Source organism: Poecilia mexicana, unplaced genomic scaffold (genome assembly GCF_051168715.1).
Source record: "Poecilia mexicana isolate PSO_F unplaced genomic scaffold, ASM5116871v1 scaffold_2, whole genome shotgun sequence".
NCBI lineage: Eukaryota > Metazoa > Chordata > Actinopteri > Cyprinodontiformes > Poeciliidae > Poecilia > Poecilia mexicana.
In genome coordinates, this window is record NW_028263371.1 from 24,884,486 (window position 1) to 24,910,727 (window position 26,242).

General features: G+C 39.4%; 1 protein-coding gene across 1 annotated transcript; it reads right to left on the reverse strand.

Moving 5' to 3' along the window:
- Positions 1–1,180: 1,180 nt before the first annotated feature.
- LOC106910956 (ATP-binding cassette sub-family C member 4-like) lies at positions 1,181–25,973 on the reverse strand. The gene is made up of 31 exons (XM_088013113.1): positions 25,698–25,973; positions 23,746–23,856; positions 19,309–19,429; positions 18,137–18,361; positions 17,957–18,046; positions 17,716–17,879; positions 16,359–16,484; positions 14,652–14,901; positions 13,136–13,243; positions 12,962–13,051; positions 12,044–12,235; positions 11,717–11,811; positions 11,392–11,478; positions 10,928–11,024; positions 9,896–10,084; positions 9,381–9,518; positions 8,497–8,534; positions 8,303–8,418; positions 8,096–8,242; positions 7,769–7,848; positions 7,264–7,414; positions 7,064–7,183; positions 6,880–6,990; positions 6,461–6,561; positions 5,444–5,635; positions 5,079–5,234; positions 3,682–3,771; positions 3,427–3,599; positions 3,176–3,281; positions 2,445–2,579; positions 1,181–2,367 (listed from the first exon to the last, which is right to left on the reverse strand). The coding sequence occupies exons 1-31, from the start codon at positions 25,775–25,777 to the stop codon at positions 2,290–2,292; spliced, it is 3,957 nt and encodes a 1,318-aa protein (XP_087869239.1). The 5' UTR covers positions 25,778–25,973; the 3' UTR covers positions 1,181–2,289.
- Positions 25,974–26,242: the final 269 nt, after the last annotated feature.

The window sequence follows — 26,242 nt, forward strand, 5'->3', positions numbered from 1 at the left end:
AGCCTTATTCTAGAACTGCAGTACTTTAGCTTTCTATAAAGAAAAAATCCAAAGTGAAACCAACAGCTTTGATTATATAAATCAATCAAATGTAAATGATCAGCTTTAGCTCTTCATAAGGATCAATATGGGTCACTCTCTCCAGATAAGCGCTAATTAAATGAAGTGACCGAGCTAACAGGTGTTGATGCGTACGTTGTTTATTCTCAATAGTTTATCTAAAACAATTCCAACACAGCATCAGAACTTCTTACCTTTTTTAACATAAATAACACCTGGTTAGGGTCATAACTATAATATAATACCTGCATTTCAAACCATATCAGAAAAGGAAAACAACCTTTTAATGGAAGTAACAATAGAGACCTACATACACTTTTTAATATAAACAAGTTGTATGGCAGTCTACTTTATAGGTGGTAACAACAAATAAATCATATAACGTTGAATAAGAGACACCGATTGATATTTTTAGAGTTTAGAGACAATAACTTCATCTCCTCCTGTTGTTGGATGCAGTAACTGCTGAAATAAAAGAATCCTGCGATACGTAGCAAACCGGCACCCCGTGTGTCTCCTGGACAAACGTGGTGGAAGAAACAGACTGGAGATCTTCGATAGAGGATCTGACACGTTGCCTTTACTGCAAACTCGTTTTTGTTTGTCGTTCATCCAGGAGTTTTGAATAAATGTCCTTTATGTGGTTTGTCTGAAAATTTCACATATTTTTATTTATTGATTTAAAACTTTAAGTGAACATGTTGAAAGAAACATAGCTATACTGTCTTTGGTTCCCTTAGAAAAACATTGATTTCCATTTGTTTAGTTGGTTTTTTAAATATCTACCATATTGGTTGTTGATCATGTCACTGGTGTAATGAGAGAAATGTTTCAGTTTTGCAAAAACACAAGTTTTTTTTTTTTTTTTTTTTACAATTGCTGTGTTTCTATTAGGAATAGTTTATTATTATTATTATTATTATTATTATTATTATTATTATTATTATTATTATTATTATTATTATTTTAAGGAACATCATCTTGGTGTTTGTGTTTCAAATGTTCCCGTTTAGCAGATTCATCTCCTCACCTCAGCCCACAGTTTCTCTCTAAGGTCAAATTTCTCAGCAACTCTTCACAAATTAATTCAGCTACCAAACAAAAACACTAAACATCGAAATTTTACAAACTCCAGTTTATGAAAATACATACAAAATTGAACAGTTTACATTCACAGATAACAGTTTTCTTTCTTCCTTACAGGAATTAAATTAGCATTTGGAGTGTAAAGACAAAAATACACAGGAAATCTGAAGACGAGCGACTCGTTTCACATGGGAACTGAAAACGACAAACACTGAAAAGGCAACAAAGACATTTATACCGGTAATTTCATAATTCTACTCTGTCTGGTTTCACTTTAAAATGCATGTATTTAGATAAAACTAGACTATAAAGTGAAGACACAGTGTCACAAAAAGTTACTTCAATCAGTGAACGATTGGAGGTAATCTGAGCCGCCGCTGCGCGGCAGCCGGACCCGCCACAGGGTTTCTGTAGAACCGTCATTACAACTAAAAACTCATCCGTCTTTGGTATATTTACTGTTCTTTTCTCTACACATGCATTTTCATAAAACAGAAAATTTGAAAAAAGTAATTTCTAAAAATGATGTAGTTCCTTTATTTTCATTTGAACTTGATGCATAATTTGGAAAGTTGAATGGAAGGACAAACTGGCTCCAAAAATATTCATACCAGATTCAGTTCTGATATAAAAAACATCAAGTGTCAATGGAAAGTTGGTTTTCTCCCTCTAATATTTTGTGCTCTGTGCAACATTTCTTCATTATTTAATTTGCTATTTATTTATAATTACTAATCAAACTTTCTGAACCGTTTCTAATGTTTGCCACCGTTTATTTACATGTTTAGCTGAGGTAGTCGACCTTTTGTTTTCATCAGTCTGAGTTTCTTTATTATTTATTAAACTAGAGGAGCTACTGGTGTATTTGAATGAGCTGCACTGGTGCAGAGCTATCAGACACATTTATAATTCTGAACATTAATGCCTGTGTTTAAAAGACTTCAAACATTTCAAATGAATCCAGACGGTCTAGACTAAACATCAGATCATCGGTGCATCATGAGGTCAAGCTGTCTAACGTTGAGCCGTTCCTATGTTAAAAATATAAATATGACATTCATGTCTGTAAAAACTCTGTGCGTTTTGATTTTCTCCTTTTGAACTGAACTGTTCAGACATTTAAGACACACCTGAACGTCCACATCACATTTCATTTGGTTCTGGAATGTTCTGCTCCGTTCTCGGGTCCTGGGAGTCGTTGGGTTGGGTTCGGTGTGCAGCCTGTGGAAACATTGGTTCTGTTAACTGGGATGAAGAAGATTTACTCAGAGGTAAAAGTAAAAACATTTCTTCCTCACCTGTCTGGCTGATTCCAGCAGAGCGGCCGCCTCGGCCTCGCCCGTCTGCTGGACCAGCTTGTACAGGGCGCCATCTTGGTTCTGCAGCAGAGCGAAGGGTCGGTCTAATTCCTGGATGCTGCCACCGTCAAGAACCTTCAGGCACGATACAAGTCAAAGTTATTTGTAAAGCAGATTTCAGCAACAAGGCAGTGAAAGTGATTGACCTCAGAAAACAAAACAAATCAACAAATGAAACTTCACGTTTTGTCGCCATCATTAAGCAAATAAACATCAAGTATGTGGGTCAATGTTCCACCGAGCCAAAAGCAGATCCAGACTGTGCTTCTTCATCTAGACTTAAAGGAACTCTGTCTTTCTACAAGTTTGTTCCAGATCTGTGGTGCCTAGAAGCTGAATGCTGCTTCTACAACAGCAGATCTTTAAACTGTTCAGTGATTTATAAACTAACAACATGTTTTAAAGTCTATTCCCTTAGTGGAAGGACTGTAGAACTGGGTGATCCGCTCTAACTTCCTGGTTTTAGTCAGAACTCCAGCAGCAGCGTCTGGATCAGATTCATCATTTAAGCAGACCTGAATTCACTTCCACCAAACTGAACATCAGGTTCACAGGTCAACCAGAGTAGCCTGTGAACCTTCCCAGATGAACTCGAGCTGGACTCAAGTGGACCAAACGGGCCAAGTGTGAACAAACAAAGCAGAGAGCGATCAACCAATCAGAAGCCTCACCAGGATGCGGTCGCTGTCTATGATGGTGTTGAGGCGGTGAGCGATGGTGAGAACGGTGCAGAACCTGAACTTCTCCCGGATGGTTTTCTGGATCAGCTCGTCTGTCCTGCAACAACAAAAACATGTTTTATGATCTGACCAAACCTGTGTGTGTGTGTGTGTGTGTGTGTGTGTGTGTGTGTGTGTGTGTGTGTGTGTGTGTGTGTGTGTGTGTGTGTGTGTGTGTGTGTGTGGTTCTCCCCGGGGCGTACCGGGGGTCCACGTTGGCCGTGGCCTCGTCGATGATGAGGATGCGGTTCCTCCTCAGGACGGCCCTGGCCAGACACACCAGCTGCCTCTGACCCACGCTGAAGTTGGAGCCGGACTCGGCCAGAACCGTCTCCAGCTTCCCCGGCAGATCCTCGGCTACGGACTTCAGCTGGACCTGAGGAAACGGGAACGTCGCTGACGGTCGTAATGTGTGTGTGTTACTAAAGAAGACTTGGTGACTGTCTGTGAAGACTCGCCTCCTCCAGAGCTCTCCACAGCTCCTGGTCAGAGTGCTGGCCGAACGGATCCAGGTTCTTCCTCAGCGTGTCGGTAAACAACACCGGGTCCTTCAGGTCGGAGGGAAAACAAACAAAACCAAACCGTTGATGATCCTCTATAGTCTGAGCTGAAATACCTGAACTCATGTGCAACACAATATCTACTGTAAGTCACCCTGAACTATTATTTTGGGTTTGTTTGTGTCCTTACTTTGCATTTATTGACTTTATTTAGTTTTAATAAATAAAGTAAATAAATAATGTACTCAGAGGTGGGCAGTAAGAGCAGCACAACTTCTACATATTTGACTCAAGTAAAAGTTAAAAATAGACGTCCAGGAAATTATTTTACAGTAAAAAAGAATTTGGTAAAAAGTCTACTCAAGTTCTGAGTAACTCATCAAATTATCAATCACCTCATATTTAAAAAACACATCATCAGACGGACCAAAATATAAACCCAAGTGTAGATCTTAAGGAAAAACATGCACATTTTTCGTACGAGTAACAACAAATAACTAAATCAGCCAAAGTGATTTAAAAAAAATTAGTTTCTTTCCATTTGAACCTCATGAAGCTTTAACACAAACTGAAGGTGTTTCTCTGAGTCTGGTGAATTATTAGGTTAAAAACTGCTGAAGAACAATTAAAAAGTAAAAATACTCCTAAAAGTTCATTTTTTTCTCAATAACTTACTCGAGTAAATGTAACTACAAAACTCTGGCTTACGGTTTGATGCTTTTATTTTGAAGGAAAAACTTCCGGGTTCAGTGTTAACAAAAGGTAGATTAATGACAAAAGACAGAAAAGTAAAATACATCTTGTAACTAGCAGCACTTTATTACAGGCACATGCTACATTAATTAAATAAATATGTAGGAACTTTAAATATTGTGTAACTTAAACTGTGCATTTAAGCTAAAATTAAAGCAACATTTATACTGTCACCATTATTTTTAAGTTGCACATGTAACGTTTTTTGGTTTACGTTGTGTTTTTCTGTTTAAACCTGAATGTTCTCCAGTTTCACTAAAGTCAAAGAAAATGGCAAAAAACAGCAACACTGAATTTAAAAAGTCAGATTTTAAATAGACTAAAGCAGCAATGAGAACAATAATTCACAGAGCAGACTGGAGGTAACGCTTAGCGGTAAATCTTTGACCGGCTGAACACACGGTGTGTGTGTGTGTGTGTGTGTGTGTGTGTGTGTGTGTGTGTGTGTGTGTGTGTGTGTGCGTGTGTGTGTGTGTGTGTGTTTGGGTCGTGACCTGAAGGTCCAAAGTCCGACACCAAGCTGCTCCCAGTCAAACTGTGATCTCTGGGTTTATCCTGGGTAACAGAACCACTGGACCAGGCCGCGCTCCGTTTCCACTCACCTGAGGAATGATGGACATCTTCTGGCGCAGGTCGTGCAGGCCGAGGTCAGAGGTCAAAACGCCGTCGATGTAGATTTTTCCCTGAGGTTCTGCCAGGCGGAACAGAGCCGAGATGAGGGAGCTTTTCCCGGCTCCGGTTCTTCCGACGATCCCCAACTGAAAAAATCATTTGGAAAAACAAACTGGGACTTAAAGTTGATCCCAAAACCAGTGTGAACAGGAAGAAAAGAGTCTTTACACAAATAAAACCTGAAATGCTGGATATGTTTGTGTTTTTCCGAACGGCTTACAGGTAAAAAAATACTATCGACGATTACTAAAAACCGACTGATGTGAAACGTTAGGGAGTTTCTGGAAAATAAAACCTTTTCACTCGGTTTAATTGCAGCGCTGATGTCTTTCAGGATCAGCGGACCGCCTGCGGTGTAGGAGAAGCTGACTGTGTCAAAGGTCACGGCCCCTTCGCTCGGCCAATCGGGAGGAGGACGCTTCTCCGTTTCCCATGGTGCTTCGCTCTCCAGCTCCGTGTACTCCACCACTCGCTCCACCGACGTCATCTGGAAATGTGACAAACGTTCTTAAATCAAAGCGCAGCTGAAAGCAGCGCCGCTCCGTCCAGGAGTTTTATCAGCTAAATGTCAGATTAACTAAGTGAGAAAAGACATTAATTTTCATGCAGGTTTCCGATGTTCACAGTTACATCAGATTTTAATGAATAAAAACAAGTTTGAAGCAGAAGACAAAGCCAAACCTGCATCGACGCAGAGATCGTAAAAATGTGATGTTTTTATGACGGATCACAGAAACTCCACAGAGAATCTCATGGAAAAGCTGAGAGTCACTTTTCTTTATACATGTGATAAATGCAAAACAAGATCCCTTGAAAAGGTTTTCAGATTGTTTCCCACCAGAGTCTAGAAGTGAAAAGGATGAAAGCGTGATGGCAGTGGCAGCATCATGCTCTGGGACTAGTTCTTTTTTGTTATTTAGAAACAATTATTCCGGTTTTCCGTTTCCTTTTGAAAACTGAGTCAAATGTCAAACAAAACATGATCTTCAAGATGAGCCAAACGACATCCGATAAAATATGCTGAAGGTTGTCGTTTTAATTTGACACGATCTGGAAAAGATTCAGAGGCTTGGATTTGCTTTGTGTGTCATAAATTAGCAAATATTTATGACCTGCTGTCGCGGCTGCAGCACAGAGGCTCTGCTGCTGAGTCCTGAGGCTCTGGGGAGAAACAAGCCTGCAGGTTTAAATAAACTGGTAAACACTGGGATGCAAACTGGGAAGCTTTAACATTTAGTTTGCTGTCAGATTCTGATATTTCATTTTGGCCTGATGAAAAGCAGTTTGGCTCTTTAAAAAGCTCATTACGCACCATGTTCTCCACCTCTGCACTTTGTCTCACAGTCCACTGAAAGTTTCCCACCAGGGTCACGGCGTAGGTCAGGACCAGCCCCACCTGCCCGGCCTCCAGGCCTGTGAACCACGACGATGGTTTTCAATTCTCAAAATGATCAAATTATTAATCATTTCATGTTTAAAAATTAAAAAGTATAAAACTGATTGGAGATTTTGATATTTTAAGGACCACAGCAACAAAAACATTTCTAGATCAGTTTCTTATGAAAGTTTAACCAAACCTCTAACTCTGGATCTGCTTCCGGTTTGAAGCTTTTATTTGGAAGGGAAAACTTCTAGTTTAAGTGTTAAAGGGCAGCTTAGCGACAAAAGACAGGAGAAAAGTTTCTAAGGACCTGAACTGGTTTGAACTGGTTTCTGATTCCTAAACCTCACCGTCTCTGAACAGGACGCAGCCAAACGCCGTGAAAGTGATGAAGATGGAACAAATGCTGTCGAGCCGCAAAGCGAACCACCTGGAGGTCATCAGGAACAGAAACCAGGCCTCTGGAGCAGAAAGATTAGAATAAAACCTGACTTTCTGACGCAGCGGCAGGTTTACAGGTGAGGCGTTAAGGACCTGAGTGCAGGTCCTGGTAGGAGTCGAAGGTTTTCCTCAGCCTCTCCTCGGCTCCGAACGCTCGGATCGTCCACAGACCCTGAAGAGACGACGACAGGTGGGAGAAGACGGGACTGCGAGCTGCAGGAATGACATCGACACAACGGGTAAATATTTCACTTATTAGAATTATTGGCATTTGTTTCGGTCGGTGGCCGAACTTGTCGACTCGAGCCGCTTGACGTCCCGCGACGTGTGCAGGTAGTAGCGCCTCAGGTAGAGGAAGAAGAGGAGCAGAGGGACGACGGGGACGAGGATGAGAGGGATGACGGAGGCGGCCACCGCCACGACGCCGAGGTTCTGCAGGAACAGCTGGGAGGAAAACAGACGGAGAGGTTTTAAAAAACAAACACGTCTGACTGCGTTTCACTATTTACCTTCAGAATCTTGTTTTTATTGATTATTGAATAGTTAGCATAATCCAATTGTCTAATTACAATTGGATTTGCACGAGTTTTTGAAAGAAACTTAAATTTGAGGTTTTGATCATAAATTCTCATTTAGAGCAAACAGATTTCTACAAATGACAAAAAAAAAACTAATTATATTTCTTTCTTTTTAAGTGTTTTAGTCATGTATCCTTTTAGACTGATGTTAGAAAACATTATTCATGACTAACATACGACATTAATGCCAAGTTTTATTAAGTATTCATTAAGTTTTCACCTGGTAAAAATCCACAAAGGTTATGGGCAGCATGGAGTCCATTTGGCCGATGTCCTTAGAAAACCTGTTGAGAATTCGTCCTAAAGCAAAAGAAAACAAGAGATGAGTTTTTATCCATGCAGCATGTCAGTGAAACATCATTACGCTACAAAAATACTAAATATTACCAATTAGCTTTTATCTAATTACAGTTTAAATAAGAGAAAATTACCTTACAAGTAACTTTTGAGCAACATATATTATCTTAACTCAATAGTTCAAGTGTAATAAGTAATTTGGACAAAGCTACTTGGTAACGTTCATAGTTTTTGCGGCGTGACGGCTCACCGATGGGGTTGACGTCGAAGAAGTGAACATGAGTGCGAAGGACGGCGTTGAACATGTTGTTGTGAAGAGTCTGGGCCGATTTCACCAAACCGTGGAAGATGAGCAAACTCCGGACAAAACCAAACACCACGGCGGCCGCGGTGAGACCTGCGGCGAGGTTAGCGTCAGCCCGTTGCCGGGGTTACGCGCGAAGACGGTGAGGCTCACCTGAGTAAACGCCGAGGTAGAAGGGGAGGTGGAGCTCTGCGTCCGTGGGCGTGGCGTTGACGCCGTTTCTGATGCCGTCGACGGGAGCCGAGCTGTTGAAGACGTCGGCTCTCGCCCTGGGAGCGACGCACAAAAGAAGGAATAAAATCACGACGCGCTGCGGCTCGCAGCAGAAACGTTACGGCGGCGCTCACCAGTAAACCAGCCACCAGTCCTGCAGGATGTACGCAACCTGTGGGAGATCAACAAGGTCATCAGGCAATTATTACTATTATTATGTTTTATTAAGTAATATAAATACATTAAGAAATGAACATGAATAATTCAATTCCTTCTGTAAATGAGAAAAGGATCCATCAAACTTCAACATGTGAAAAGCTCTGCTTCACTTATCAATACAGTGTATGGATGATCTATTGATTGTTTTCTCTATTAACCGATTAGTTGTTAAATGCAAAATGTGTGGAAGATGATTAGGCCACCGAAAAATGAAGAATTCAAACTTTTTTCCTAATATTTCTGACATTTTTCTCTGAAATCTGATCTAAATCTCATAATTCTGCATTTAAAGTCATAATTCTGAGGAAAAACTCACTTATTTTATTTTTAAGTGGCCCTAATCCTTTTCGGCAAAAAAGTGGAGATTTTATTTATTTATTTTATATACTTTTATCCAGGTGAAGCTAAAACTGTCACTTGACTTCTGGGTAAAACATATTTACAGATAAACTTTTTTATTTGTATGTGAAATACAAATGTTTTGTCTTAATTGCAGCTCTGAGTGTTTTTGCTCTTTCTGTGAATTTATCTTTCTGGAGTCTCCAGTTAATGATTAACCGATTACTAAATTAGTTGACGATTATTCCAATAATCAGTTCATCATGATTAATCGTTTCAGTCCTACTTGTCTTATTCACAAACTAAACTTGATTTGTCATATAACTAATTTATTCCGTCAGTTTTCACTCCAGATCTCCAGGTTTTTCCAGGTTTAGTTTCCATAGAAACTAACTAAACCTGAACAATGAATTTTTCACCGATCAGGAATCAGGTTTAGTGTCGCTATGACGACACATACCTCAGCTATGATGCTGATGAGAACGATGAGCAGCAGAACCAGAGAGTTGCAGCCGGCAGTGAAGTACTTCAGGTAAATGTGGCTGTCGACGTTTCCTTCTGCTCGACTCTCTTCTGCGAGCGTTGGAGCCGCTTCCGCCTGCACAACGACACAAAATGCAACCCCCAATTATCAATTTAATCACAGTGCAGCGCTGTGACTAATCACAGTTGATACCAAACTTTGAAAACTTGACGTATAAATATCCAAGCCCCTCCTCCTGCAGCACTCCAACCAATTAAAATGCAGAAAAATATCAAGAGTACACTGCCACACTATTCAAAAGCATCAACGCTGTTGCCTAGGTAACCCACCGAGGCTTTTAGGTCAAATATTAATCTGTGTTAAGTCAAATTAATGCTGGTTAATCACATGCGTTAAAGCGTAGACGGTCCTGTTTTAGTAACAAAGTTACATGACAAACTAATTTCTCAGTATAAAAGGATCAAAATGTCATTTTTTTTAAATATACCCACAGGAAGTTGGTCTGAGTAGCCGGTGTCAGCTGGCAGGAGGCTGCTGTGGGAACTGTGGGAGAAGTTGGTCCACTGACTGTGCAGAGACAGTTTATCGGAGTCCTGCTCCTCGTCTTTCCTCAGCAGTGAAACCACGTCCAGGCCGGAGCGCTGCAGCTCCCCGTAGCTCCCCTGACCCATGATGTGGCCCTGCAGGCCACCGAGATATTTCATATTTCCTCTTGCATGTTATTGTTTCCATCCAGATATTTCATGCATTCTTTAGAAACCAGTGCTATGCGCCACAGCAAAGGGAAAGGTAACAGTAGAAGAACAACTCAAAAGCAGTGTTTTCAGACTCGTTACCATAGCAACTGACAACAGCGACACTTTATGTTTCAGGATTCAACACCAAAAACACTCAAATATTTCCAACACAAAGAACAGAACATTCAGTCTGTTACAGTTTTAAGTGTATAGGCTTTATGTGTGATTATTAATAAGTAGCTAATCTGGTAGATTAGCTGCTGCTGCTATTAGCTAATCTAACACAGAGGTAGATTAACTGATGCTGCTATTAGCTAATCTAACACAGAGGTAGATTAACTGATGCTGCTATTAGCTAATCTAACACAGTGGTGCTCTACTGATGATCTGTCACAGTTGGTGTTCAGGTCGCCTTTTTTATTTTGTGACTAAAGCAAAACACCGAATTCTACACCACATCTACATGCTAAGGTTGTCAAAGTCAAACTAGCATAAATAATCTACTTCCCTCTCCTTCCATATTTTTTTCTCTTACTTATAACTTTTTCCTGACCTTGGTATTTAGTTCTCATAGTGTTGACAATTAGTAGCAAAGCACTGCGTCCCTTTTTCTTGTATACGTCAAGCATAAATTTAAGATTTAGCGTGTTATGTTGACAATGTAACAGCTAAAACCAGAGCTAGCCATCGTTAGCCAGCAGCTTTCTGCCCTCCAGCAGGAAGTTGGGTGAGTGACACTGAAACGGATCAATACAAAAAAAAGAGCAACAGTTTCTCCACACTTACCTCCCTGAGGACCAGAATCTTGTCTGCGGCCTTCAGATACTGCAGCTGGTGCGTGACCAGCACACGACATTTGTTCTGCAGCAGCCCGCAGATGCACCTGAACATCGACAGCCAACCAATTAACAGCGATTTAGAGAAATGAACCAAGGAGTATTTATTTCACCCTGCAGGCGAAGGAGCGTGGCAGCCAGAAACAAACACAGACAAGAAATGATCCGGCCCTCCGGCTTTTTCTGTTACTCTGTTGTAACAAGTCAACATAAAAAAGCTAAAACTCGGTTATAAAACCACTAAAAAAGGCTTTTTTTAATACAGAAACATCAAACATCTAGGGTTAGGCAGCTAACAGCTGCTTTCAAGTCATCTACTGTTCATTTTGAATTTTAATAACCTATTTCTTACGTATGAAACTTGGATGTTATTCTAAAAAATTAATGTTTAATAAAAGAGAAAATTTCACTCACTGTTCAAAAAGATGCTTTCCAACTTCAGCATCGACGGCACTTAAAGGATCGTCCAGCAGGTAGATGTCTGCTTCCTGGTACACAGCCCTGAAACAACAGCTTGGTTTTAATTACTCAATCATCTCAGTTCACATTTAAATGCATAAAAATACCTACAAATATTTACAGAATCATTTACAGACAAATGAGAGTGAAATGTCCAGACTTCCTATTAAGAAATGAGGCAATTTATGGTTTCTGCGTGAAACTAAATGCAAAATAAAAAATGTCTTGTCTGATATAGTTTGTTTATGAAGCTTGATGATGTCAGCGACTGTCTCCACACCTGGCCAGGTTAAGGCGAGCTTTCTGTCCTCCGCTCAGCGTGGCTCCTCTGTCCCCGATCAGAGTCAGATCTCCATCAGGAAAAAGCTCCAGATCCTAAAAAGCAACAAGATTTCAAAAATAAAAAGGTTTGAGCTGCAAGACGGACAAAGATCTTTAATAGAGTTCTGATCAGTTAATTTGATATAGGAATAAATGTCTAGAGAAGCAACTTGCTGACTAAACAAAACAAATTCAAAGAATAAATCAATTCCTACAAACTTCACGTCTATAATATTGTTAACATGAAACCCTGTTGAACTCATGAAGACGTGTGAACGCGTCTCACCTTCTTCAGGGCGCAGGCGCGCAGGACTTTCTCGTACTTCTTCGGGTTCAGCTCTCTCCCAAACAGGATGTTGCTGCGGATGGTTCCGGGGAAAACCCAGGGCTGCTGGGAGGCGTAGGCCAGCTGACCTCTGACCTCCAGCGCGCCCGTGTCGCGCGGCAGCTCTCCCAGGATGGCGCTCAGCAACGAAGACTGAGCCACGAAGAAAAAGTTAGCAACAGGAAGGCGGGACAGTTTGACCAAATAACTCAGGGGCGTTTAAACTTTCTGTAACCTGAGCCAAGAAAACACAAGTGAAGTAGTTCACTTTTTAAATAATATTTATTTCTCTTTATGTTTATTGTAGGTCCACAACTTAAAATGGATTTTATCAAACGTGCGTTAGGACCATAATAAATAAAATAAAATAAAAAAAGGCAGAGTAAATGTCAATTTCACCAAAAAACTCAGAAATTTAGAGATTAGTCTCAGAAAAAATTTTGATATTTCTGACGTATTTTTGACATTTGAAACTCAGACATTTCAAAGAGTGTTTTGCTGGAAATTGACTCCTTTTCTCTTTACAATGGTCTTAATGCACCGCAGTAAATTTTGCACATTTGCTGCATTAAAAGAAATGAATCCAGTTTTCTGTTTCTTTTGGGGTCGATTGAATAAATTCAGTTTCATTTGGGTCACTTTTGGTAAATTTAGCCAAGTTTCATAAAGAATGAAACCTGGTTTTGGTGCAGCAAAGTTCACTTTTCTCTTGGTTTTACTTTTTATTGAAGTTTAGTTATAAAAAGACAAATACTTTTGTCAGAAAATTAGAACTCTCCATCTGCATGTACGGCTCAAATTTGGATCATATTTTAATTGCAGTTGGGGGCCGAACAAAACCAGTCCAACGGCCTGACCTCTGACCTCCCCGTTACTGACCTTTCCAGCCCCTACGGGTCCAATCACAGCTAAAAGCTGATGCGGTTTCACTGAGACAGAAATGTTCTGCAGAGACGGAGAGTCCAAACTCTGGAAGATCCAACAACAAGAGATGAAATTCTTCCCTCCAAACGTTTTCTAAAAGCACTAAATCCCCGTGGACAATAATCCAACCTTGTCCCAGGAGCAGCTCAGCTTCTCCATCGCCACAGCGCTCTCCTTCATTTCCTCCAGATGCAGTTCAAAGGTTCTTCGCTCCACTTCTTGTAACGTCAGGAAATTCTGGAAGGAAGTTAATAAACAAAAGATTTTCAGGAATAACAAAACGCAGGTGACATTTTGTCCTCCAGTCTTTTATTCCTGCTTCTTAAGAAAATCACCACTGAAACCAGAAACTGTCTTGGTTTTTGTTGTGCAGCCATGTTTATTTTATCCATATAAATTAAAATGGACGATAAACTGTCCCAGAAGTTATTACAATAAACGATAATATTGTTGTTTTGACACCATTTTCAATTAATATAATGATAATAATGCAAGAACTCAAAGATTAATAAACGTTCAATTCTAATGAACGTTTTAACACTGGAACTGGAAGAGATTTAAAATATGCAACATAAATAAGACAGCAAAGAAAATGACTTATGAAGTCTCTGTAAACAAAGTTTTCCTTCAAAAAAACATAGTAAAGTGAAACCAAAAACTTTTATCATCCAATTTTTGGTAGAAAAAGAGAAAAATGTTAAATCATGCAAATGGAAATGACTGAGTTTGTTTTAAATGAGTATTTCTAACTAAAGTACAAACCAATTCTTTTACAGCTTTAAACATAGTTTTACTGTTATATTAACACAACTTCCTGATGTGTAAATAAAATGTTTTTTTCACCAAACCTGATTAAAGGAAGTCTTTACATTCAGAAATGTCTCGTTTCTTTGTGCTGATTTATGAAACAAATCTGATGTTCCTCTAAATCCAATCATGTGACTGCAGAGGCCAATGAAATCCAGTCGGGTCTTCAGCCTGTTCGAGCTTTGTGACGGGATTTATGTAGGCCACCAGGAGAATTTAAAGGGACGGGCAGGGTCAGCAGCAACGCGCGGCTTGGCCTGCTGGTTTTAACAAAGCTGTATTGTTGCAAAGGGGCCCAAAAAAAGTCTGACCACCAGCCTGAACTGGGAATATGAAGCCAGATGGATCCCTGCTGTCATTGGCTGGGGCGTATTTTGACCCCAACACCCGAATGTTGAGTCTTAAAAGTATCTTTATTTAAGATATCATAGCACAATATGTCTGGTTTGCAGCTGCTTCTAGTTCTTAGTAGAGATGAAAGTTATGTTAATTAATTTGCACTGTTAAATGCAGAAATTAACTTTTACTGCCTGAAATTATTTGTAAATCCATTAATATCCATTAATGTGGATAGCAGAAGCTGCTGCACCCAAAACAGACATAAATGCAGGTATTTGATCTGAAAATATGCTAATTTTAGCATGATTTGGTATGAAATCAGAGTGTTTCTAATATGTATGTGTAGAATATGCATCAATCGGCATTAAGGGGATATTAAAGCCACCCAAACTGCTCAAATCCTGAATGAACAGATTTTTACATGTTTTGATCAACCTACTGCTGTATTTAACCACTAAATTAGATTTTTAATCCAGTTTGTAGTAGAGTTGAACATCACCTTAATCCTATGAACGCTCACAATCGTCTCTGACATCTTTTCGATGGCGAGAGGGAAGAACAGCGTGACGGTGAGCTTAATGGTGCCGTAGAGCGACACGGTGACAAACACGCTGCTGGCCGTGATGGCGTTCCCCAGCAGAGCGTAGGCGGCGAACGTCACGAAAACCGTGATCTTGCTACTGGCGAAGAAGGAAGCCATGTTGAGTCCGCGCAGGTAGGAGCTCCTTAAAACCTGGCAGATTTCTTTCCTGGGAATAAAAAACAGTCTGACGTGATTCTACAGGCTTCAGTTTTCAGCTTCACCCAGGGCTGTTTGTCAGGAATAAGATCAGGACAAACTTCTGTACATTTCAAACATAAATCTGCTTTAAAGCGCAGATCTAAGGACAGATTTATTCTCCTTCCCTGGAGCCTCCAATCTCAAACAGATCAAAGAGCTTTGATGAGATAAAAGTCACGGAAAGGCATCCATTACTGCCAAAACTGACCATTTATGACTTTAGTATGAGGGAATGTTTTGCTTTTTTACTTGGAATGGAAGTTAAGGGAACTTTTAAAAAGTTGGTTGTCATCATATTTGTAGTTTGATCAAACATCTAGAAACTGATTTTTTTTCTCAATTGCTCAAGAGAAAGTCTCTAAATCCAGTTTCCTGACATAACTTCCAGCTAAAACATAATAAATAATCGCTGAAATAAGTGAAATTCCTCTCAAGTATTAAACAAATTATTATTGTTTCTGAGTGGCAGCTTCACAAGAGTTGAGATGCAATGAAAATAAGGAATTTCACAGGTTCAAAGGTTAAAGGAGAGGTGAAAGTTCAAATGTCAGCAGCAACAACGGAGGATTCCAGATAATCTGAGTTTCATAAAACATCTGTTAATCATTAATTCATGTTAGAGAAAATTAGTTCATGAGGTCAAAGTTGAGGCTCTGCACCAATGAGGTTTTACACATGAACTGATTTAGGAGATGACTGGAAAAAAAACAGAGCAACAAAAATCTGAACTGCAGATTAAATCAATTATTCCAATATTGAAACATGGAGCAAAATTAATTTGTTTTTATCACCTTCCTAAAAAAAAAGGCCTAAGTCATTTTTTGAAAAAAGTGAATTAGTCTAAAACTAAAAAAATAACTTTTTTATTGGTGATAATGTTGAATCTTTCATTTAAGATATTTAACTCACACTGTTTAATACCTCATTAAACTGAGATTATGGTGTAGCTATACCTTTAAATTCATATTACACTAAATTCAGAATCAGAACTCCTTTTAATGTCATTGTGCACAAATAAAGAACAAAAAAATTAAAAAGTATCTCTTCTCGAAGGAACACAGGACAACTGGGATGTTAAGAATAAATAAAATTAAATACATGAATAAATATCTGGTTTTAGATGGATTTGCTGTGAACAGCTCTTGAGTAGAAACTGTTTTTTTGCCTTTAAACTCCAGTTAAAAACATGAAAATATTTAAATCTTTCAGGACTAAAACATCGTATCATAACACTAAAGCTCATTCAAATGTATATAATTATTTTTCATTAGAAAGTCTAATTAATAACATTTCTAAACATTTAAATCCGTTTTTATGTGTGAAGAGGCAAGAGGAGGAGATCATTTCTTAATTCCACACTGACAAAAGTTAAAGTAACTTCTCCGAAAGCCTCCATTCACCAGGAGACGTGAGGTTAAATTTTACCGTCGGACTTCAGTGATGAGGGCCGACAGCGGTTTCTCCCAGGCGTACATCTTGATTATCCTGATGCCAGACACCACTTCGTTCATGATGCGGATCCGGCTGTCGGTGAGGACGGCCGTTCTGCTCCTGCAGAAACACGGAGCGCTTCAGGTTCCTCAGAAAGAAAAGCTCCCATCGCAGATGTGGGAAAAGAAAACTTGTGTTTGCAAAAGAAAACATCTCAAGATGCTTCTTTGTTTCCAGGAATCCACTCCGTTTCAGTCCCAACATGTTTTCATTGTGACTCATTATTAAACAGCAAAACAAACCAGTTTGACAACATCTGAATGGGAATAACCTCAAAAGCGAGTTTGTCCACCTTCAATGCCGGGATTTAACACGGCATACAACAAATATGGAGAGAAAGAAAACATTAGAAAACTTCACGTGTTGAAGGATTTCACAAAAACTTTCTGCTTTTAGGCCCAGAAAAATATTTGTTATTCCTAAAATCATCCCTATTTGCAAAAACCCCAATAAGATGCAAAAAGGTTTTCAGCCGTAATGTGACAGAAAAAGGAGGCTGAATAATTTAGTAAAGTGTCTGTAAATTAAAGTTATTAATGAATTAAAACTAAAAATAAAATGAAAACTGAAACTGAGAAAACATTTTCGTTAACTAAAATAAAAGTGGTAATTAATTTACTAGCCTTATTAGCCTTTCAAACTGATGTGAAATTGATTTTTCTCCTCCACACAAGCAGTTTACGGTAAATTACGGCGCTCCATACTCCTCCTCTTATGCTTGTCCGCAACATGGCGACAGCAAAAGATGTCGACTGGTTGTTCAACAATAACTGAAAGATTTTTTTCTAAATGTTTTCTTCTGTTGACCATTCATTACCAACTGATGTAAACACAGGGTTTCCCTCAGTGTTTTATAAGCCTGGCAGGCCACCAGGCTTTACTTGTGCCCCCACCAGGCTTAGCATTGCTTATTTATCTAAGTTTTTTTTTTAAATGCATTCATTTTTTCAGACTTAATTGTTGGTGTTCAGATATTAATCTTCCAAAAAACCAAATTATCAAGTGATATTTTCAAATTTCCTGTCAACTTTAAACATTGTCTAACTCAAAAACACAACAAACCGCTGGATGAACGACCGGCCTAGGACCCAGCCACCAGGTAAACCTTGAAACATAATCAGTTTAATTCTGCACTTAAAAATGAACCAAAGTATGAAAAACTAGAACACACTATAAAAAATGTAACTAACTGAATTATACAAACAAAACGTCACAACGAAATAAAAGTAAACTAAAACCCAAAGTATTAAAATCACATTTTATAGGCGAGTTAAGTGTTCCTGTTTCTCACCTGAAGATGCCAAACAGTTTTCCAAACCACGTCTGGACCGGCATCATGAGGGCGACGGCGGCCACGCCGGCCAGACAGGAAGGGCCGATTTCAGACCACAGGAAAACGACGATGACCAGCGCCTGAAGCGGTCCGATCCACAGGTAGTGCAGGTTCAGGATGATCTACAGAGACGGCCAACACTACTGAGCGAAAACAGAATTCACATTGGACCGCTTAGCTTAGCTTAGCGTTAGCTTACCTCGTCAAAGCGGTTTACGTCATTAGAAAGGAGGTTGACGATTTGCCCGGTGGTTGTTCGTCCCATCGACTCGCTGCTGAGACGCAGAGCCTGCAGAGAGACATTTTCCTGTCACATAACGGAAACTGGAACAATTTAATCCAGTATTTCTGTTGCAGATCGTCCAAATATTTCACTGACCTTCTGGTAGATCATGTGACACATGGCCACTCGAATCCTCATGCCAATTCGGAGAACCTGGTAGTAGTAAAGATGTTGGAGGATCGTCAGCGCGAAGGTGGAGACGGACATGGCAGCAGCAAAGCCGTACGCCGCGTGAAGACCAGCAGCATCGTCTGGGTTGTACTTCTCAAAATACTCAATTATTTTCCCCAGAAGAAGAGGCTGGACAACCTTAATGGCTTCCTGTAAGAGAAAGAAGGAAGCTGTTAGTTTTTAATTAAACACGCAACCATTTGAAGCTAAAAAGGGAAAATATTTACATTTTTAAAGAGAGGAGCTATGATAATATTCCAGTTTATTTAAATTGGATTTTAACACCAGACCAACCTTTTTAATACAAAATAAATATGATGTATTTGTTTTAAGGGTGACAAGTTTATCCAAACTAAAGTGGACAAAGTGAAAAAGTAACTACAACACCTGCTGAAGGCATCAGAGGCGTAGCTGTGAAATGGTTCAAATTTGGCGATTAACTCTAGATGCACCTGTTTTCACAGCCTTGTATCTATAAAACTAGATCCACTTAATGAAATAAACTTTTATTTAGAAACAAGTTTCCACCCAATCAGCAGATTTTTCCATTTCTGGTCCAGCAAACGTTTGGATTCACCTCCGCTTCATCAAACGGCTGAACTGCCTCCTTTGCTTTCATTCGATTGAATGTTTTTATAGTTCGTCTGTGTTTCTGTTCCTTGTACGTCAAGTTTTAGAAAAGCCCAGTTTGAGTTAAGGTAATTAAGGTACATTTAGTTGCATCTTATCAAACCAAATGTTTGGCGTATCGACTAAATATGAAAGCGTTAGAAGCCATTTTTTCTAACATATTCTCACCAGAGCGGCGTTTAAAAGCTACTTTCTGTATTTACTCAGCTTATCTTAGTCTGACAATAAAGTTGGTTTTATGATCTTAAACCTGTAAGTGTGATAACATGTTTCTGAAGCTTAGGACCAAACAATACATGGCAATTTAATTTAGCTACTTTATGCGACTAAAATAAATAAATAATCTGTTTCTGATAAAACATTTTACAGTGAATGTATGATTTAGGCAAAAATATGATTTAAGGTGTAAATATAAATCTAGAAGTGATTTAACTATTAATAAAATATAAATAACTTTCAGAACATACCAGTGAGAAAACATACAGCCCAGCTAAAGCGTAGGATTTCCCATAGGCCTTAACGAGAACCCGGGTCAGTTTGGGATCCCGGAGCTCCTTTGTCGCACTTCTTACTTCTTGGGTCCAAATTCTAGGAGAAAACAAATGGTTTTATTCTTTATTAAAACAAATAAGTCTCCAAGAAAAGCATTTTGTGTTTATTTAGGAGGCTAGAGTGAATAAATGTGAGTTTATTTGCTGACTCGGCGTCAATGCAGCGACAGTAAACCTGGTAAATCTTTACTCAGAGCAGGTCAAACACTAACATACCAGCAGCTAACCAGACTGGTGAATGATACATTTCACCGTTTCAAATAACTTCTTCAAGATGGCAACAGAAGATAGAAATACAATTTACTGTCTCACAAATTGGAAATCCAGGAAAACATTCTTTTTCCATATTCACATTTCTGATTGGCTGCCAGTTAAATGTATTAATCTGTTTTGATTGTTAAGCCAGAAATGGAAAAGTTTGACCAGAAAAACACTGAAGTTGTACACTCTGAATGAGTACATCTCACCTTTATAATGCACACAAGCTAAAGTGGTTAAATGTCATATAATCATTTTTATCATGTAAAGCACTTTGAACTTCCTTGTTGCTGAAATGTGCTATATAAATAAACTTAACTGGAGATTCACCTCAAATGCCTTTAAGAACAAACAAACTCCATATGACCAGTCTGAGGAGATCATGTTTGATACAGTAACTTCACTCCATCACCACTTCATGATACTGCCTGTCTTGGCTTGTATGTACTGTCAAAAATAAGTTAATTTCTCTCAATATGATATGGTATTTCTATTAATTATAGAGATGCTAATACAGGTGCTAACTAGTTCTCATATCCCCAAGATAAGACCTGTGCCTTAGGTTAGCTTGTTCTCAGTTATCTCTGGACTTAACCTGGGCTACCCAATGTTGGGGATCCCATTGGGACTACCCGACGTCGGGGATCCCATTGGGGCTACCCAACGTCGGGGATCCTATTGGGCTACCAAACGTTGGGGATCCCATTGGGGCTACCCAACGTTGGGGATCCCATTGGGGCTACCCAACGTTGGGGATCCTATTGGGGCTATCCAATGTCGGGTATCCATTTGGGGCTACCCAATGTCGGGGATCCTATTGGGCTACCAAACGTTGGGGATCCCATTGGGGCTACCAAACGTTGGGGATCCCATTGGGGCTACCCAACATTGGGGATCCCATTGGGGCTACCCAACGTTGGGGATCCCATTGGGGCTACCCAACGTTGGGTAGCCCCAATGGGATCCCCAATGGGTAGCCCCAATGGGGATCCCATTGGGGCTACCCAACGTTGGGGATCCTATTGGGGCTATCCAATGTCGGGTATCCATTTGGGGCTACCCAACGTTGGTGATGTTGTTCATGGTGTCAAGAACTGGATCTCAAGGTGTGGCCATTGACAGGAACCCTCCACTCTGTTTGGGAGACTCAAGGTCTTGAAGATGATGTGCTTTTGTTGGTACTCTTTATCCATGATCCTCTCTGTGCCCAGGAGAGGTTGTAGTAAGGCTCATTTGAGGTCAAAGTTGAAGGGCAGTAATTGTCTCAATGGGAAGAGTTCACGTCTCTTGATGAAAGCTTTCCAGGAATGTCTCACCTGTATGAGACTTCTGGGTAGACCCAGAACATGCTGGAGGTATGATAAATCTATTCTGGTCTGTCATGCTCAAGTGAAAAGGAATGTCAGGGTTTCTGTCCTGAATTTGTTCCCAACTAAGCAAAAGATAATAGACTGAACCCAAATCCACTGAGGCTTGAACTCCCTTTAACTAAACCAAAGTGTCTACAAGTTACTGCCTACACAGCATATTTCCGATTCAATTAACAAACCACTTTTCATTAGTCTACAAGAAAAATTACATCACTCTCAATCATCGGCTGTCAAAATGTAAAAACGGCTGTCGGACATGAAAATGTAAATGTAGGAATGTAAAGGCAAGAACCAACAACTGCCAAGGCTCATTGGTCCCATTTTCATCCAAAGACAATATTCCAAATATATTGTGGTCTTTCAGACTATATGAACTTGTGTCTTCTCCTATAAACAAATAATCGTTCTGGTTTTCTTTCTTCAAAGTTTTTTGTACGCGCTAAATGAAGCTAGTAATGTTTGATGCAACATTAGCTGTTGAGTGTTTGGAGGTTTCTCTGAGCAGTGCAGATTCTCACCTTACGGTGAACCTGTGGTGTCAGTCACTCCTGACAGCGTTGGGGTTTTCTGCTTAATTAGTGCATTAAGCAATAGAGCTAATCTTTAGCTCGACTTACAGTCCAAAGTCTGACTTAACATCAAGCACAAGAAATTCAGCTCACTGTTGATGCCTACATGTTGATGCCTACATGGATCCCAAATGTTTTTGTGAGGTACAACTCTTGACCAAACCCAGACAAGAAAACGAGGCAAAGAAGCTGCTGTGCTAATTTCACAGCTCACTAAATTAATCGATTCTTTTGAACTTTCACATTTCCTCAAGTAAAATAAATAAACTTCCATGAATTTTATTAGGATTTAATGTGACAGATCAACACAAAAATAATTATGAGGTACCAGCAACAGACGATAGGCGCGTGATCAGTATCAATAGATAATACATAACTCTCACAGCCGCTAAGCTAGGTTGGTGGAGTCAACAAACTCGCTCACTCTTTGGTTACCTAGCAACCCATTAATTATTTGGTTACCTAGCAACAACCTGCTAAGAAACTTGCGCAGCAGCAGTTTAAGGTTTTGCTACTGTGCCTAATAACTGCTTAACGTTGTGGAGTGAAAACTGGACAAAACAGGAAAGGTGATGCCACCAGTATGGCTTAATTTCAGCTGTTTAAAACAACAACAACAAAAAACAATTAATATTAACTATTGATCGACTCTTAATCGACTATTTGTTCTCTCTTTACCTCCTCAGATAAAGGATTTAACAGAACAAATTGCTCAAAGCTTGAGCTAATGTTTTATAAGCTAATCCTATTTAAGCTTCTTGCTATCTTTCTCCCTGACCCGTCTGATCTGCTCCTTGGTCTCATGATCCCATTTGTTCTCTCAAAAAATAACTAATGTGTTACCAGAACAGCTCAGCTTTCACACAGGGCGAATTACAAACAGGCCCTCAATTGGACCCATCAGCTATTCTGCTTGTTCCCTATATTTAGGCCAAATGGACAGATTTAAATAAGCAAAAATACTAGTGCTTGACTTTAAACTGATACAACAAACTGCTTCTTATTTATGTCACATGGCGGATAAATGATTCATCTCACAGGGCCTGGCAACAGTAGAGTTTAACAGACTCTTATTATAGAAATAGTGCTTCAGGAAGCATGACCTTTGAAAAGCACCACAGAGATCAGATCTACTTAAGAAGGAGAAATATTGACTCATCTCTTCTCCTGAACAAGCTGGCGATAAAAATCCTAAAAGTCTGACAGGAAATGAGTGCTTTGACTTTCTGTGTTGCAAGAAAACATTTCCAGGGAAAACGCGTGCCGCAATCAAAGTGTGTAATAGTAAGTGAGCGAAACATATTACTAGGTTTTGTTCAGACAAAAGATGAACACAAACAATATTAAAAATCCATCAAGAAAAATGATTTTATGATCCCTAAACAAGCAAATAATCATCCGGTGTACATTGGTAATGAGTTGGTCATTATTCTGATGCCATAGGTCCAGTTATTATATTGTTATTGTTATTAAGTGTCCATAGTTTTTCTTATCTTGTTATGAAACTCAGCTTGTAACATAATTCATTTACTGGTTCTTTTGAAAAGGCACAAGAATGTAATTATAACATGTCTTAATTGCACATTTTGATAATTAGTGCATCAATAAGTAACAGATTTCATGAAATTGAGATAAGAGAGGATTAAATAAGTGTTCACTTCTTCCTACTGCTTTTCATACAGAAAAGTAAGCTATGCACATGTTTTGCTGTTTTAAAAAATTACGTAAATAAATCAAAAAAGCAACATTAATAAGTATACAAATACATAGAGTGATGATAGACAATCATTTTGATCCAAATAAAACATTCAAGACTTTAACTATGACAAAAATTTTAGGTGACTTTTAACTGAAAATCATCAAATATTTCCCCTCTTATCTTAGTGGTGAGTTAAAACACACACTAGAAGCGACAAATAAAAATTAAAATCAAAATTTACCTGAGCTGCAAATAGTAACAGACTTCAAACAACAGACTTCTACCAAATGTAGATAAACTTTCAGAGCCTCAGGACGGTTTGAACGGTGAAACTAATCCAGATTAAACCTGACCGGATCGTCCAGATCAGGTGGAAACTCAGCTCCCATTCTGGACCGGCCCAAACATCTCCACTCAGTCGTTTATGTTCATCAGTAAAGTAACCAGGTCGGTTTACCTCTGTAGGTTTTCTCCCAGCTTTTCTGAGCGGTCCTCTGGCAGAACGCCGTACATGTCGCTCTCGTTGAGTCGCTGTTTGTTACCGCGGTGCATCAGCGGCGTCAACCAACTGAAACAGAACCGCAAAGAGTCCAAATCAACCCAGCAGCACCGAAACCACCACGGCTGTTCATACGGCTGCAACTAACCTTTATATTAGCTATTAATTATTCTGTTAGTCTTAATTCTGAAGATTTTTCATTTAACCTCTTAATTTTTTGTTTACAGTTTTAGAAATAAACAAACAAATTCCTCCTAGTAAATAAAATAAAAAATGAAACATTTTATTGCCTAAAATGCGATAAAAACTTGAACTGTGCCACTTTTTTTTTTTTTTACAGTTTTGGCTCAATTACAGATCAGACTTTTCTTTTTTTTTGAGTCATTTTACTCCAGTTAACGATTAATCAATTACTAAATTTGTCATGATGTGTTTCGGAGAACGATGAGAGAGACGCCGGGGAACCCAGGTAGTCATGATGAAGAAGATAATTTAATAATAAATCAGGAGGAACAACAGAAAATCACTGGCAGCACAGGAAACAGACACAGACGTGAGACGAGGGTGTTACACGACGAGGATCCGACACAGACAAAGACAACAGGTGGGGTTAAATACACAGGGAAGGTAATCAGGGAACGGGATACAGCTGGGAGCAATCAACAGGGAAGACAGATTCACAGGGGAAACTGGACTAACACAGAAAAACTACACAGAAAACACAGATCCTAACAAAATTAGTTGACTGTTATTCCAATAATCTCCAAACATGGAGAAGCAGCATTCAGCTTCTATGCACCACAAATCTGGAACAAAGTTCCAGAAAACTGCAAAACTGCTGAAACACTGAGTTCCTTTAACTGTTCATAGCTGCCTTTGATTGACAATAAATGGAATATTGATCAACATATTTGATGTTTATTGTGGATTTTAATGATCTTATTTGACTAAATGTGATGTTTGTTATTGTTTTTGACAATGGCTGACTGTTTGATGTTTTTATTTTTATGTTTTCATGATGTAAAGCACTTTGAACTGCCTTGTTGCTGAGAAATGTGCTACGAATAAACTTAATCAGACGAATTGTTTCAGATCCAGTTTTTATGGATCCTGAGAGGCAAACTCAAGTTATGAGTTTACATCCAGCCTAGGAAACTTATAAATGTCTAAACTTTCATCAAATTAAAACAATACGTTTTTGACTTTAAGCTCAAGCAAACTTGGGTTATGCGACAAAACAATTGAAAGCAAGATTTTAAAAATATTACTGAACCAAAAGTTTTTCTAAGAAACGAAACAAACAAAAAAAACTCTAAACTAAGTAGTAACTATGAGACCAGTAGAGTAAAATGAAAAAAGCTTTTTAAAAAAGGAAGAAAGTGGACAAAATATAAGTTTTTCTGCAAGAGTTTGTAAAAATTCCTCTACAGAAAAGCAGAGGAAATTTCTCTTAAGAGGTTAAATAAAATTTAACCTCATCTTAGCCTGATATTACAATTTACCAAAACATACTCAGAAAAACTGCACCCAAATCGGTGCCATTTTTTAAATTGATCAAATTAAGTTAAATTAATACAGATTTAAAAGTGCTACATATGCAATAACGTCTTACAAAGCATGTTTAACCACACGTGGTTTGGAAACGTCTTATAAATTTGCATATTATGGCCCGTCATGTACAGACTGAACGTTCACCGCAGCCGTCAGTCCCACAGTCTTGTTTTCATTTTGAATATTTTTAGCGGCGGGGAGAGAAAAATGTCCGCAGTTATTCACAAAGTTTCAAAAGACTTCAGACATGCAGAACCAAACCTGATCAGCACCGACCCCCGGTTCGTTTGGAGTCATGATAACAACAGTAACATAGAAACATTTCCTGGCTGCACAAGGCGCCGCGCCGCTTCTCTTACCAGAGGAACAGCTTTGAAAGCAGGTTGGCGGTGGCCAGCGGGTTCCTGTTCCTCCTGCCTCCTCTCTCCGGGTTCTCCATGCTCGGACTGTCATCGGCTCCGCCGGCTGCGCTCCTGTCAGACCCTGGAGCAAATCGCTGACAGGACACGCAGGCGGAGACTCAGCCTATAGGCTCGCTGCGGCTGCGCCTTTGCAGTCAGCTGGTGCGCAAACGGCGCAGCGCAAACACGAGGAAAGCTGGGAGGGAAAGTGAGGTTGTTTACCTCGGATAATCAGCTTCGCTTTCGGTTGTTTTTACTGAGGCGAACTGCGGATTCTGGGCTCGTGTTTACATATTTCTGATCATGTGACCCGAGTCCAGCCAATGACTGCGGTCGTGACAATCACATGAGAAACGCGTTTGAGTTTTAAAACGCGACTTCAGGCTCAGAATAGGAATATTTTACACAGGTCTTCTGATGACACTAAAAACATGAACACTGACAAAAATCCTTTTTTTAAGCGCTTCATCCCTGTGTTGCACTTTTTTAGAGCCACATGTGTA